This window comes from Octopus bimaculoides, chromosome 20 (genome assembly GCF_046866305.1).
Source record: "Octopus bimaculoides isolate indiv1 chromosome 20, ASM4686630v1, whole genome shotgun sequence".
Taxonomy (NCBI): Eukaryota; Metazoa; Mollusca; class Cephalopoda; order Octopoda; family Octopodidae; genus Octopus; species Octopus bimaculoides.
The window spans coordinates 43,176,507-43,192,397 of record NC_142947.1 but is presented as its reverse complement, the minus strand read 5'-3'; the positions used below and the strand labels follow the sequence as shown (position 1 = coordinate 43,192,397).

Sequence of the window (15,891 nt, the reverse complement as noted above, 5' to 3'; positions counted from 1 at the left end):
CTTATAATGTTCATAGTTAATATCGTTATAAGATTAATTAAATCAAGTGAACACCTCAAAAGCTGTGATTCTGTGTTGACATAACACTTGATGCTAATTACTAATGAAGCTGTCACTGTTTAAACAATGCTTCAGATTAGGCTTTTGGATTAACTTGCATCAGACACCTAGTTATTAAAGAAATGTGTTACCTTCCACACCCCACACAGTGTGGGTGCATGTGGGGTTCAGGGGGGCCATGAACATATTGCCTTGTCTTTTAAATCTACTGATCTTTCCCTTTTGTTATATGTATTAGACTTGCACTATCAAAAAAGCAATATTTATGACCAAGCTGTCATCAAAGCAATCAATTGTGATAATTTAGGACAGTGGAGTGAGAATACACAAGCATACAGTAAACTCTGGTGCACCAAGTTTAATCGTTTTCTACTATAGATTTATAAATTTTAAAAAAAAAATTTTTTTTTTTTTTAATTATGGAAAAAAAAACAACAATTTTAGTCAATTTATCAGACTACATTGATCTCAGCAAATGTTTTTAAAAGCATGAAAAAAAACAAAAAAAAACTGGAATGGTTTTAATTGCACGTCTCAGAACCAATTTGAATTAAGCTGAAGAAAGCTTGTAGTTGATGTTTCTACAGCTGGATGCCCTTCCTAACGCCAACCACTCCGAGAGTGTAGTGGGCGCTTTTACGGCCAGTCAGGCAGTACTGGCAACGACCTCACTCGAATGATTTCTAACATGCCACCAGCACAAGTGCCAGTAAGGCGACGCTGGTAACGATCACACTCAAATGATGCTATTTACGTGCCAGACAGCTGCTCTGGCAGTGATCATGCTCGGACGGTGCTGTTAGTGCTCCACTGGCACAGATGCTAGTCATCGAATACGGTTCAATTACGATTTCAATTTCACTTGCCCCAACAAGTCTTCGCAAGCAGAGTTTAGTGTACAATGAAGGAGAGAGGAGAGGTTGGCATGGGTGCCAGTCGTCGAATTTGGTTCGATTTCGATTTCACTTGCCTCAACAGGTCTTTGCAAGCGGAGTTTAGTGTCCAATGGAGGAAAGGTACGAATAAGTGAGCAGGCTACACTCTTGGCAGAGGCCAAAGATTATGGTCTCACTTGGCTTGCCAGGTCTTCCACTGGCACAGGGGCCAGTCATCAAATTTGGTTCAGTTTCGATCTCACTTGCCCAAACGGGTCTTCGCAAGCTGAGCTTAGTGTCCAATGAGGGAAGGTTGGCATGGGTGCCAGTCATCAAATTTTGTTCAATTTCGATTTCACTTGCCCCAACAGGTCTTCGCAAGCAGGGTTTTGTGTCCAAAGAAAGAAAGGAATGCATAGGGGGGCAGGCCACACTCCTGGTAAAGGGGACGAGTTATGGTCTCACTTGTCTTGCCGGGTCTTCTCACGCACAGCATATTTTCAGAAATGACCGACGTTTTATTTATAACAATCACACAAAAGTCAAACCAAGGAGATGGATATAGGTTTTCAGTTTCTTTCAACGAAATGCACTCACAAGGCTTTAGTCAACCAAGGGCTACAGTAGAAAGCTGGAAATTTGTGAGCTGAGGTATTCACTTTATCGACCACAAATGAATGAAAAGCGAAGTCAATCATGACAGAATTTACACTCGGAATGTAAAGACGAAAGAAATGGCATTAAGCATTTTGTCAGAACAGGCAACTGGAGCCTAGCAACCCTCTTGATTTGCCAGCTCCTGTCAAACCATCCAACCCATGCCAGCTCAGAAAACATTATAAGCACAAGGGTGAAATTTTGGGGATGAAGACAATTGACTTCATTGACCCCAGTGACTGAATGGAATCTATTTTACCAAAAGTTCCTTGATACTAGCATTGGTGAGATCTGTTTTGGCATTGCTTTTATGGCTGGATTTCCTTAGTGCCAACCACTTTACAGAGGGGGACTGGGTCCTTTGGCACCAGCATCGGTGAAGGCTACTTTGGCATGGTTTTCACAGATGGATGCCCTTTCTAATGCCAAAGGAAAAGTCAACCTTGGTGGCATTTTTTTCAGGTTTAAGTTCCACTAAGTATTTTGTTTGTGCACTAACAATTCTTTTTACTGTAAGGCACAAGGCCAGAAATTCTGGAGTGGAAGGTTAGTTGATTACATCGGCCCCAGTGCTTCCTGGGACTTATTTTGTCAACCTCAAAAGGATAAAAAGCAAACTTGACCCTGGTGGAATCTGAACTCACAATGTAAGACTGACAAATGCTGCTAAGCATTTTGTCAGTCTACTAATGATTCAATTTCACATTTTGGCACCAGGCCTGCAATTTTTAGCAGGAAGGCTGAAGTCGATTACAGTAACCCAGATACTTTGACTGATACATCATTTTATCAATGCTGAAAGGACGAGAGACCAAGTCGACCTGGGCAGAATTTGAACCGACAACATAAAGTCAAGAAGAAATGTTAAGCATTTTGTGTGGCACACCAACAATTCAGCCCTGGGCCCTTCTTCAGACAACCCAAATATCTCCTGTTAGACTTATGTCAATTTTGTGAGCAGAAAACTTGACAATATCCTTCAACATCAACAGAAAACCTATGCATATCAAACGCCCTAACTCCATATTCTCTACAAACAGCAACAGAAGCAAACCTATCAGCAAATACAGAAAATGACCCAGACATGTTTGCACAGAAGATTGGAAAAGAATGACACTGCTTGTGTGACAGTGACACTCATTTACGACTGTAACATGATGGCAAAACAAAAGAAATGCGCGCGCACGCACACACACACACACACTATGCAACAGGCTTCTTTAGTTTCCATCAATCAAATGCACCCACAAGGTTTTGACCAGCCCAGACCTATTTAGTAAAATACACTTCTCCAAGATACCACACAATGGGACTGAACCCATAACTACATGCTTGGGAAGCAAACTGATTCAGCACACAGCTACTACCACCACTACCACACACATACAAAAGCTTCTATATGGTTTGTATTCCAAAAGGCATTGCTTGGCCTGAGGTTGCAACAGAAACCATCTTCCTAACACAAGGTGCCACATGAAGGGTTGGAACTCAAGACCATCTGGTTGTTGGCTGAACTTGTAAGTCATTCAGCTATAGCTATACTTAACACGTAACCCAACCATCATTCATTTGCTCTCCTTCCCCAACTACAAACTTATGAAATTTCATCCCTACAGCCATCAATCTTGTAGTAGTTCACATAACCAAATCAACAGCATTGAACTCACAAATCTGCAAAGACCATTGGGCACTGTCCCTTCCCTTCAAAATTAAAATTCTGTGCTGGTGTCATGTTTGTGCCAGTATCACGCAAAAAGCACCCATACCAGTGCCACATAAAGCACCAACATTGGCACCACGTTTAATACACAGAGGATACACAAAGAGCACCCATGCTGATGCCACATGAAAAAAGCACTCATGCCGGTGGCACCAAGTGAAAAGCATCTGTACCGACACAAAGTAAAAAGAAAAAAAAAAAACCACCTAGTTCACTCTGAAGTGGTTGGCGTCAGGAAAGATATCCAGCTGTAGAAACCCTGCCAGAACAGACAACTGGAGCCTTGCAGCCCTCTGATTTGCCAGCTCCTGTCAAACCATCCAACCCATGCCAGCATAGAAAACAGATGTTAAATGATGGTGATGAATGACTACCTACATGAATAGCTTAGTGCAGATGCGAGGAACCCTACATGGAAAGGGCCTCCCTGAGACTAAATGGCAGGGATGCAGTGTATATAAAGAAAAAAATTGCTACGCTTATGTGTGACTAAGAAGTTTACTTCACAACTATGAGGTGTTGGTTTCAATCCCACAGCATTCTACCTTAGACTAAGGGTCTTCTACAATAGCCCTGGGTCATCATCATCATTTAACGTCCGCTTTCCATGCTAGCATGGGTTGGACGATTTGACTGAGGACTGGTGAAACCGGATGGCAACACCAGGCTCCAATCTAATTTGGCAGAGTTTCTACAGCTGGATGCCCTTCCTAATGCCAACCACTCAGAGTGTAGTGGGTGCTTTTACGTGTCACCCGCACGAAGGCCAGTCAGGCGGTACTGGCAACGGCCACGCTTGAAATGGTGTCTTTTATGTGCCACCCACACAAAAGCCAGTCCAGGGGCACTGGCAACGAGTGAATTTAGTAGGTGGTTACTGCTGTGTGTGTACATGCGTCTAAGTGCTTGTGCCTCTCTGAGAGAGAGAGGGAAACACTGAAAAAGACAGCTGTCTCCTCGAATGTGTGCATATGTGTGTGTGTGTCCACAAGCTTGTAATTACACCTGCCTATTGCTTATACTAAAGTCACGATATATGAGCAATGTTCCTGTTTGCAGTTCTGTCAGCAAATCTGCTCGCTTCATCTCATTAAGGCCTCTAATTAAAAACGGGTAAAAGTTAGCATTAGAAGAGACATCCAGTTGTAAAACAAATATGTATGCAATAGCATACATATTTGCCTCTAACACATGTTACCAGGGGAAAAGCAGACATAAAATGAAAGATATCTAACGAAAATTATTCATAAAAACATGAGCGAGCGTGGCCGTTGTCAGGGCCGCAGACTGGTTGCTATGCTGGTGACACATAAAAAGCAGCTTGGGGACTGAAACAAGCAAAAGAATAAAAGTATGTATGCACATTATTCAAAATCGACCCCAAGGCTTATATTTAGTGCCTGGTATTTATTCTATCAGTCCCTTTTGCCAAACCGCTCATTGACGGGGACGTATACAAATCAATACTGGTTGTCCGGCAGTAGGGGTTTATTGCAGCCCCACACGACCAACAGCAACCATTCTGTTTACTCTGTGAAAAGACATTAACAAATGAAGCGATGAAACCATCAAGGCTTCAAGAACACTCAAAGAAAATGCATCCTGATGGAACAGAAAAAAAAAATGGAATTATTTTCAATTCCTTAAAAGTAATTTTCACAGGAGAAAAACAATAGGAAGTCCCCCCACCGCCAAGTTCAACCAGTCATTCTAGTAATGGTTTGCGCACTTCTTTCAATGCAAAGTCCGGCTCTACTAACACCCAAAATTGGTCATACAATTTCAAATCACCCCCATATATTCACACCATAGAATACAAATACATCGTTGCCAGTGCCCCTGGACTGGCTCCTGTGTAGGTGGCACATAAAATACACCATTTTGAGCATGGTCGTTGCCAGAACTGCCTGACTGGCCCTTGTGCCGGTGGCATGTAAAAGCACCCACTACACTCTCGAAGTGGTTGGTGTTAGGAAGGGCATCCAGCTTTAGAAACTCTACCAGATCAGATTGGAGCCTGGTGCAGCCTTCTGGCTTGCCAGTCCTCAGTCAAATCGTCCAACCCATGCTAGCATGGAAAGCGGACATTAAACGATGATGATGATGATTAAAAATACTGGGGTGATTAGCACACAAAGCCTGAAGGTATAACATACATTAATGTTTTAATCCTCATACACTTTTTTACAGGTTTCTTTTAAGTGTGTGTGTGTGTGTATATATACATTCTGGTTTTGTGTGCTGAACTCCCCGGTATTTTAATATGCATTTACAATTCTATGGGGGGGGGGGGGGGGGTGATATCTTTTGTCTCGGCTTTTACTTGAGCATTTCCCTTCACAGCCTTGTACTTAATTTACTTTTCGATTCCTATAAGGGAAAAGTGGAATTTGAAATTATATATTTTGTGACATATGTCACAGGTGTTTCGAAACGTAGCAATCAGTTTTAAAGACTAAACTGATAATAAAAAAAATTATATTTTATCATAAGGGTTTCTCCTCAGAGGCAGCTAATTAAGGAAATATAGAATTCCTAGTGTATGTCACCAGATATTGCTCTCTCGCGTTCTTTGGAGCAGGGGAGACAACATTCGCTTGTCAGAGTGAATTGCTATCCAGAGTTACCTTCCTTGGAAGAAAAAAAAACAGTCTAACGTTGATAAAATATGAAGACTAGATCAATTAAAAAAATATCTTTCTTCTGAATCACTTTCATTCACACTAGAATCGTGCACACCATCACTTGTAGACATGGTCACCGATTCACAAGCACTTATAGACAGACTCGTAGATTTCTTTTTGAAAAACAAGTCTAGAGTTGTTTGCTTAGAAGAAGCTTTCTTTCACTTTCTGTAAATTTCTCAAATAACATGCAGAAGAATATGCTATGGTAGCAGAAGCATTTACACTTCATTCAAAATTTGGATCTTGAGCTTAAAAAATAAAACTCGTAAAGCAGCTCCTAGTAAAATGAGATATTAGTGTATCTGTATTCCATACAGGCCTGGGTTGGACAGCCCCGAACTAGCTTGAGGGCTGCATCAATCTCCAGTGTCGGCTTTGGTAAGGTTTCTATGGTCAGATGTCCTGCATAACACCAACCACTTCCCAGAGTGTACTAACTGCTTTTCTTTCCCGACACTGGCCTTACTGAAGTGTTAACCCATCAGCATTTAAACAAACCATCTCCAGCCAAAATTTCCAACTTGTCTTATCTCCAAACTGGCCAGATCTGGCCTCTCACACTTACCATCATCATCTTTTAACGTCCGTTGTACATGCTGGCATGGGTTGGACGGTTTGACCAGGGTTGGTAAGCTGGGAGGCTGCACCAGACTCCAGTCTGATTTGGCATGGTTTCTATGGCTGGATGCCCTTCCTAATGCCAACCACTCCAAGAGTGCTTTTGCGTGCCATTTGCATGACACCAGTATCTGCCACAACCCTACAATATTATTCTAGAAATCTCAAAGCTACAAGGTAATGCAGGTTTAATTTAAAACAATGTGAATAAACAGAATTACTTTTGAGTGAGTAATCTGAATGTTAAAGGGTTGGGGAAGGATCAGATATTGAGGGGCTAAAAAAAAAGAAAAGAAAGGACAGAAACACGTGTTGCACAGTTGATAATCTATTATGAGAAATGTTTAGAATCAGAAAAGTTTCAGATTTTCTTAAGATTATAGACTTCCATCTATGAAATGAGATGGAGCTTGGGTACAGAGCCCAAGTCTAAACACCATCCTCATTTTCGTTTTCACACCCACTTTTCCATGCTTTCAGGGGTCAGAGGGAATTTTTGAGATATTCAGCAGCCAGGTGCCTTTCCTGTCACCAACCCTCACCTGTTTGCAAGTAAGGTTAATATTTCCCAACAGCCAGACATGTTTACAGAAAACACGGGAAATGTACGACACAGAGTACGACTGCGACTCACAAACACTCAAATGTGCAAATACAACAAACAGGCTTCTTTCAGTTTCCTACACCAAATCAACTCATCAGGTTTTGGTTGGCCTGGGGCTAAAGAAAACACTTGCCCATAATACCATGCCATGGGACTGCACCTGAAAACCAAATTTAGCCCCACAACCTGCACCCTCTTTATTAGAAGACAAAGTGCTGGTTATCTGTTCAATTCACCCCATACTTTCAATCGTAAGAGCCGCACCCCATGAAAAACTAAGATAAGAGTACAATAGTTATGGCATTTGTTATATATTCTCATCACATCCCTGCAGTTCTTCAGCATGGGGTCATACAGTTTTAGAAGTATAAAAACCCACTTAATTTTCTATCATCATCATCACCACAATTATCCTTCAACTCTTAATACCAGCCTGCCACAAACCTCCTCTGGTTGTTTGATAATAAAAAAATCCAGTTTCAAAGTGGTCCAAAATTGAATTGCCTTCAAAATTTCGTGTTAGCTTGTAATCCAGAATCAGCTTAATAATAATGTATATTGCAAGTTAAATATAAATATGGTAACAAAAGTGTTAATATCCATTTTGCGTAACGTCCAGGTAGGGGGGGGCTGCAATAATCGTCTTTTCTGGCAGGATTTCTACAGCTGGATGCCCTTCCTAATACCAATTACTTTACAGAATATACAGGTTGCTCTAACACATCACCAGTATTTTTTTCTTCTTTTTTTTTGTGTCATGGCATTGATAGCACAAGCCATGATTTATGCCATTGATGAATCGTGGCTTGTTCCTCCTCCATTTATTCTTGTCTCTCTCTTGCTCTGCACATTCAATCTCTTCTTCATCCAGTCGGACATCTTCATTCTCTGCCTTCCTCTCGCTCTCCCTCCCACCATGTAACGCTCCATTCCATCATCCTGTCTGAGAAAATGACTAGTATGGGTGCTCTTAATGCCAGTTGTCTGTCCAGTCCTCCCGCCTCTTTCCATCCTTTCAACCCTGAGATCCCCTACCTACGAAAAGCCCTAAACTAAACGGAGCACAATTGTTAGGGCCATTTGTTATATATTTCATCACAATATTAAGTCCCCCACCACAAAGATTATCACTTTCAAGATGGTTATCGCCCTTACACTTATTAAGCATTTAAAGTGAAGCGCCAAGTCAATTCTTTTGTTCTTTGTTTCTGGTCTTTTAAATCACAGGAGAGAAGAACGGTAGCACCGTTGCCGCATTTACAGGGCCACAGATTAGTAGAAAGAGTGGAAGGTATCCACAAACTAGAAACCTGGTTTGAATGTTTGCAACAGAGAGGACCTTGCTGAAAGGCACTCTCAAAAGTTATCAGACTGGGGCCAAATAAGACAGTCCTCCTGCCCATCCAAGAAGAACATTAAGTCCATATAACTGACTCAGGCATTGGCAATCCATGTCACAGAATGGAAAGTGTAGAATGATGATGAGGCTTAACCCCTTTTGATACCTGAGAAGGCCTTTGGTTCTGATACAATCTTTGTGTTAAAGCTATCATCATCATCATCATCATCATTTAACGTTCGTAGTCCATGCTGGCATGGGTTAGACAATTTGACCAGTGCTGGTAAGCTGAGAGGCTGCATCAGACACCAACCTGATTTGGCATGGTTTCTACGGCTGGATGCCCTTCCCCATGCCAACCACTCCCAGAGTGCAATGGGTGCTTTTACAGGCCAGTTGCGCAACACAACTATGATTTCACTTAGCTTGATGGGTCTTCTTCTCAAGCACAGCATATTGCCAAAGACCTCGGTCATTTGTCATTGCCTCTGTGAGGCCCAACACTCGAAAGGGGTTTTCTTATATGCCACCATCACATAAATTAAAAAATCCCATCAAAATCTCGCACCAAGCTAATAATGACAAAGTTATCTTAAATTTCCTTCTTTCACTGCTCCTCTGCATCAAACTTATCCTTCATCTCTAATCACCTGTCACAATACTCTCATTATACCACACTTAGATATCCATCCACCTTTTCTGTTCTATCCTATCTCGTATTCGCCTACCTTGTCCTCACATCCCTCTCCCCTCTTTTCAGATGAGGAAGTCATCAATTCAACTCTTCAGCAAGACACACCCTCTTGTTCTTCTAGCTTAGCTTCTTATCCATCAATACTTATACGCAACTTAACCAAGGGGCCTTACTTTGCCAGTAATTGGTGACCTCACCAGTGTACCAACAGAAAAAAAAAAACATCTAGTACACTATGATGTATTTGGCACTAAAGTGGGCATCCAGCAGTAGAAACCATACCAAAGCAGACAGCGGAACTAAGCTCAGCCTTGTGGAATGTCTGTTCAATATTGAACCACCCAAACAATCACAGAGTGTGTGTGTGGGGGGGGGGGGGGGAAGAATCCATTAAATTTACGATGGGCAAAGTATGTCAACAGAAATATGGTAACAAAAGCATGCAAAATGGTTTTACGATGACACTGCAAGGAACTCACCTCAAATGAGACTGAATCTCAATCTCCCTCCTCAGTTGATGCTCCACACCGGCACTTTGAAGCTGAGATTTAAATAAGACCTGAAAAATAAATGTAGAAACAAGGTGAGAACAGAACACCTTTGAAAGTATCAAAGAAAATTCAGGGACTACATTGTTTGCCAACATAACATTGCAGTCCTGGTTTAGGACAAATGTTGCTGCAATTTAGCCCCAGGGGACATCATCTCTAGCTGGCTATACAACACAATCTGTGTCCTTATACTTTCAAACAAGGGAATGTAGCACCCCCACTCAGCTTAAAACAATATCTGGGTATCGCGATTTCCGGGTTATTTCCCTTCATCAGCACAAAATAATTGTTCGGCTAGATGGCATGTCCAAAGTGCTGCACGAGACTGAACTTAATATCACTGAGAATCAAGCTACTTAACCTTGAAGGGGTCATTTTTATCATCATCATCATCACCATTGTTTTACATCCAATTTCCCATGCTAGCATCTGATGGACAGGTTTTCTGAGTGATTTACAGCCAGATGTCCTTCCTGTCACCAATTCCTTTTAACCATCAAAACACACGGCAATTTGATGTACTCTATTCTAAAACAAAAATACACCGATGTGTATTTTATATACCAACTCTCCTGAAGGCTCCAGTTACACATAACAAAAATTTCATCTTGCCTCTCTTGCTTTCTGCTGCTGAAGAGAACTATCAAGGTTGAAAGGAGGCCATCAGTCCAAAAGAGGGCATTTTTTTTTTGTCTTAAGCAAGAATTTTTTCCTCCACAGCAAACAGCAGTGAAACACCTTTACAGGTTCTTATACCTCTCAAACATTTGATACGGTTTCAAGTTTATATGCTATTTCAAAGCATCTGCTCACATATCTGTTCCAGATTCTGACTGGAAGCCAATGTGCACTATCAATAAAGGATGCATCGCTTCCAAGTCAAATCAGAGTTGCCTTTCTTGGTATCCGGTACCGAAGAGAACTAACAAGTCTGAAATGCAGGCATTCAACAAAGGGCACTCTGAACTGTGACATTTTGATGCCATTTTTGTCTTGAGCAAGAATTTTTCTCCATGACAAACTGCAGAGAAAAGTCATTAGAGGTTCAAACACTTCCTTCTTTCCATACTCAATTCCAAAATACAGCCTCAATTATTTACAATTCCAATACTTAAAAATCTCCATCGCAGATGGTTAAATTTCAAACACCCAACGGTTGAAATTCATCAATAAAATTAAGTGGTTAATTAAAATACTCGTAAGCAAAATCACGAAACTACTCACCTTCAAAGCAACAATAAATTTACTGCGCTTCTCACGTGCTAGGTAGACACTGCCAAATTTGCCCTTACCAAGGGGTTTGCCAATATCAAAATCACCCAAGGACCATTTGCTAGAACGAGAAAAAGAAAACATGAAAATATGGAAAATATTTAAAACTTCCTAAGAACAGCATCATGATTTAACCCTTTTGTTACCAACCTGGCCACAGCCAACCAAAGAATTTTTTGGCAAAAACAACCAACCTGGCTGAAACTGGCCAAGTGAACCATTGATATTTAAATTTGAATTTCAGCACAAATTACATTAGTATATTCGTGAAAACAGGATTTCATTTTCAAGTGAAATACATTCACTGATGTTGAAAATAGAAATAATCGACTTCTAAATCTCTCAGAGATTTATACGGTAGTAACACTTTATCAGATGGGATTTGTTACAGCAAGTTCTCTCTCAGCTGGGGGATTTTGCTGTCACCTCACCAGTTTCCAGGTTTCCAAACAAAATGAATATTTCCTCTATGACCGGCCTTTGCTTTTCACAGAAGACTGGCAAAGCAGGGAAACAAACACACACTCAAGCTTCGAGTACATGCCAAATCCACTCATAAGGGCTTCAGTCAATTCAAGACTACAAAAGCCACTTGCCCAAGGTGTCATGCAGTGGAACAGAACCCAAAACCATGCAGTTAGGAAGTAAATTTCTTAACCACACAGCCACACCGAAAGGTGAAAAAGAAGACATTAAAATAAAACTTACTTTCGACCTGTGTTGTTGCTATTGCTGGTAACTGTGTGAGTAATAGTAGTAGTAGTAGTAGCTGTAGTGGTATTGCTAGCTTGGGGAACGGCGCTTACTATGCCTACCACTTTCTCATGTGGATTCACGGGTTTGTTCTCAACATCGTTGGCAGACGGCAAGTTGTTTGTGACCTTCACAGAGTGGTTAACTTCACGATTAGCCTGCACGATATTCTGTTTCAACACTCGTGTTTCATCCATTCTGGCTGAGTTGGAGAAGAAGAATAATCTACCTGCAATATTATGAAACCAATAGAAAAGAAACAAAAACATTCAGTTTAGAAGAACAAGAATCGTTAAGAAGCTTTTTGCACAGGTTGCTATGACAACTGAAAAAAAAAAATTACAAGACGTTTATAAACCTTGAAAGATATTTAGAATAAGTGTGAGTGAAACTAGAATGTTTTTTTATAATTCCTACTTTGGCCACATTGCTCAATTCTCTAGTTTTGTGATCAAACATATACCAACTTTAGGTAGTAGAATGTTAAAGGGATGTAAACACACCAACACCGGTGGTCAAGTGGTAAAGGACAAACATGTATAGATGTACAAAAGGCTTCTTTCAATTTCCATCTACCAAACCCACTTAAAGATTTGGTCAGCCCAGGTACTTGCCCCATGTGCCACGCAGTGTCGACTGAACATGGAACCATGTGGTTGGGAAACAAGCCTCTTACCACACAGCCTTGCTGAGAAGGAAAAAAAAAAGAAAGCATTTAAACCAGCCACATTCAGCCCAAACATATGTTAGCTGGCCTTTCATACCTATCCAACAATGTTATTCTAAGAATAAACAATCACATCTTCTGAATATGAAAGCTACAAGATAACACAAAATTTTAAATGTGAAAAAATAAGCATTTCATTTGACAGAGTAATCTGAATGCTAAAGGGTCATTGTGGGGTAGGTGCTGGTGCCATGTAATTAGGACCCAGTACACCCCAGTAAAGTGGTTGGCATCAGGAAGAGCATCCAACCAAAACAGACAATTGCAGCCTGGGCAGCTCCTGTCAAACCATACAACCCATGCCAGCATGGAAAACAAACATTAAATGATGATGAGGACGGTGACTAGGGTAACAGGGCAGCAGAAACTATAGAGGGATGGCTGGAAAAGGGATCTTTACATTGATCTCAAATCTAGCCAAGATCAACAAGTACCAGTAATAAATTGTGGTCGACTTAGCTGCCCTATCACCAAAAACATTTCTGGCAGTGTACCAATATTAGAAATCACACGGCCACTTATCTCCTTATCTATCTACAAACTAGATCAGTGGTTCCCAACTTGTGGTCTGTGAACATGTTGAGCTGACAAGACCTTTCGATATCCTGGGGTCCATGGGGAAAACTCATTCAAATAAAAGTGGTCCTTGGTAGCGAAAAGGTTGGGAATCACTGAACTAGATTAACTGTGACCTTAACAGTATCAAACATTATTTTTCTTCAGAAATTATGTCGGCCAAAAAATATTCAGAACAAATATATGAAGGTCATTTGTTATCTTAAAACTCTTCCACTTAGACTTTACAAACGTCCGAATTAAAACAAGTTTAATTACAGTAAGAAAAAAATCTCATTCTTTATGGTTCAGACCAGTCCAACTTAATATGAATTTAGGGCAAGTCCATGTATTTTCTTTTTATTAACACTTCAGTGCCTAATTTCACAGTTGTGTGCTATGTCAAACCGAAAACATGCGAGGAAGCCACGTATCTTCAGCAGAGGCACTTGTTCCAGTCCCTCTCAATACTATAACCCCAACACATTTAAGGGTAACCTCACTAGTGCTGGTGCAAAAAAAAAAAAAGCATCCAGTACACTCTAAAGTAGTTGGCATCCAGTTGTAGAAACCATGTCAAGGAATATATTGGAGCTTTGTAAAATCACATCACCGCATCGCACGACCTGTCGCGTGTTATGCTATGTTGTTAAGGGCGACGTGCAAGCTCAATTTTATTTTTAATTAACAATGAAAGATCACTTCTTTGACGTAAAGTGAGAATAAAATAAATTAAGATATATTTGATAAGTGACACCAAAAAGGGAAAAAAATACATAAGCATTTCTTTTATATATTCACCTTCAGTCTGGTTACTTATGTCAACCAGTTTGGCGACTGGACATGTGGACTGTCTTTATTTTAAATTAATTCCTAGATTAAATCCAGATTTTTATTACTAAAAAAAAAAAAAAAAGGATCTAGGGGGATTAATACTGCCCAATGGGTATAGCTACAGATATATACCCCACCCGACTTTGTTGCCTCATAGCTTCTAGAAGATTTTATGCAGATACCTTTCAAACGGTGTAGATTACGATTACAAAGAAATTTGTAGGCAACATTTTTGGGAAGGAAACGAAAGGAACGAATTCCTGGAAAACGGATCAGACAGCCCGCGTAAATCGGAATTTTTTCCAAATTTGTTTTTCAGCACAGTCTTCGGAATGATGGGGAACATCTTACAAAAAAAAAAAAAAAAAAAAAAAAAAAAAAAAGGAACTGAAAATTTATGATTTTTTTTCTCTCACACCACCGCAGCCCGGACTGGATTTGGCCATTTCTTTTTTTTTTCACTACGCATTTAAAACCCGTGAGAAACACTTGGTAAATTTCAATCTACAGGATCTAAGCGATTATTTGTAGAAAGTTTCTTCTGGAAGTTATCAAGCAACAAAGTCGGGTGGGGTATATTTCTGTAGTTATGCCTACTAATATGCTATGCATATACCATTGAGGTTCTTCACACATGTCTTTGCAAGCATCGCACCGACTTCATTTTAAATTTATGATTACATAAATGCCTTCCAAGTACGAAATCCTTTGTGGGCCAAAAGAATTATTACTGTTAATATTATCATCGTTACAGAGCGAGGGGATGATAACAGGTGAAATTATATAAGCTACAGAAACGAAGCAACAATGGCGCTTGTGTGATCCAACAATATGCTAGAAATAGCAGTCAGATCACTGTCTGGTTGAAAAAAAGGAGAGAAAAAAAAATAGGGAAACATTGGGTAATATGGTCGTGGATAGTGTGCCAGAAGACGAAACGTTTGAACAGAGCCGAGCTGGGACCTTTCATATTCAGTACTTTTTCCCCTTGGCTCAAAAAGTTAAACCAGCATATGGAGTAATAACAAATAAATTAGTCCTTTGTAATCTATAAATATCATTGTATGTATATATATATATATATATATTTGTATATTTAGATCTCTACCAAATGAGTCGGCATATTGCATTGAAATGTACATAGGTTATTAAACAAGTTTTACTATGGATTGCGTTATGGCTCTTATTTAAATTGATATATATATATATATATATATATATATATGACACACCTAAATGCAAATATAGGTATTTGAAATGTTAACATTAATACTGAAAAGAAAAAGGGAGAGCAATTATAGGATCTGCAATGGCGGACTTTGTAGGTAGGTTCTGAAAACAAGTTGACTTTGGGTTATAACTGTACAGAAAGTGGTCCCAAACAAAATATATAGACATCAAATAAAGTATCGAGCCCTAAAAATTTATCAAATAAAGAAATTTGATTAATTCCTAAAAAAAAAAAAAGAGGAATAATGATGTCTTTCAGAAGAATCTCAAAAGTTTCAAAGTTTAAAGAACATTAAAATTACAAATTCATTAAGTGAAAATGTCTATAATTTAGTATTATTGAATTTCGCAGCATTTTATCCTTTATTAAAAAGTTATCAATTTACAACGACAGGTATTTTCGAATAGATGAAAATTTTTGAACGATTACTTTGAACCGAATCTTTTAGGACTTAAAGCTAAATATATTATATGTACAAAAGTTCATAGACTCATTGATTTTAATTGAGTTTTTATCTGTAATTTTGGATTTTATCCCCAATATTATTACTATATTATATGTACATATATATATAACACATGTATGTATATAAACACACATATACAACGCAAATATATGTATATTATATGAAAAATATAACCATCAACACACCGCAAATGTGTACACACTTATTACTAAGTTCAAATATATTTGATGTAGTACTTTAAATATATT

General features: G+C 39.5%; 1 protein-coding gene across 1 annotated transcript in view; it reads right to left on the bottom strand.

Annotated features, from left to right (window-relative positions):
• The window catches only part of LOC106881682 (aurora kinase C), a 33,439-nt gene that overhangs the window by 16,980 nt on the left and 568 nt on the right, over positions 1-15,891 (bottom strand). The window contains exons 2-4 of the mRNA XM_014932147.3: positions 11,786-12,059; positions 11,030-11,138; positions 9,734-9,813 (exon numbers count right to left, since the gene is read on the bottom strand). Of these exons, the coding sequence (XP_014787633.1) occupies positions 9,734-9,813; positions 11,030-11,138; positions 11,786-12,027 (431 nt within the window). The 5' untranslated portion in view covers positions 12,028-12,059. The remainder of the gene's footprint in view (positions 1-9,733; positions 9,814-11,029; positions 11,139-11,785; positions 12,060-15,891) is intronic.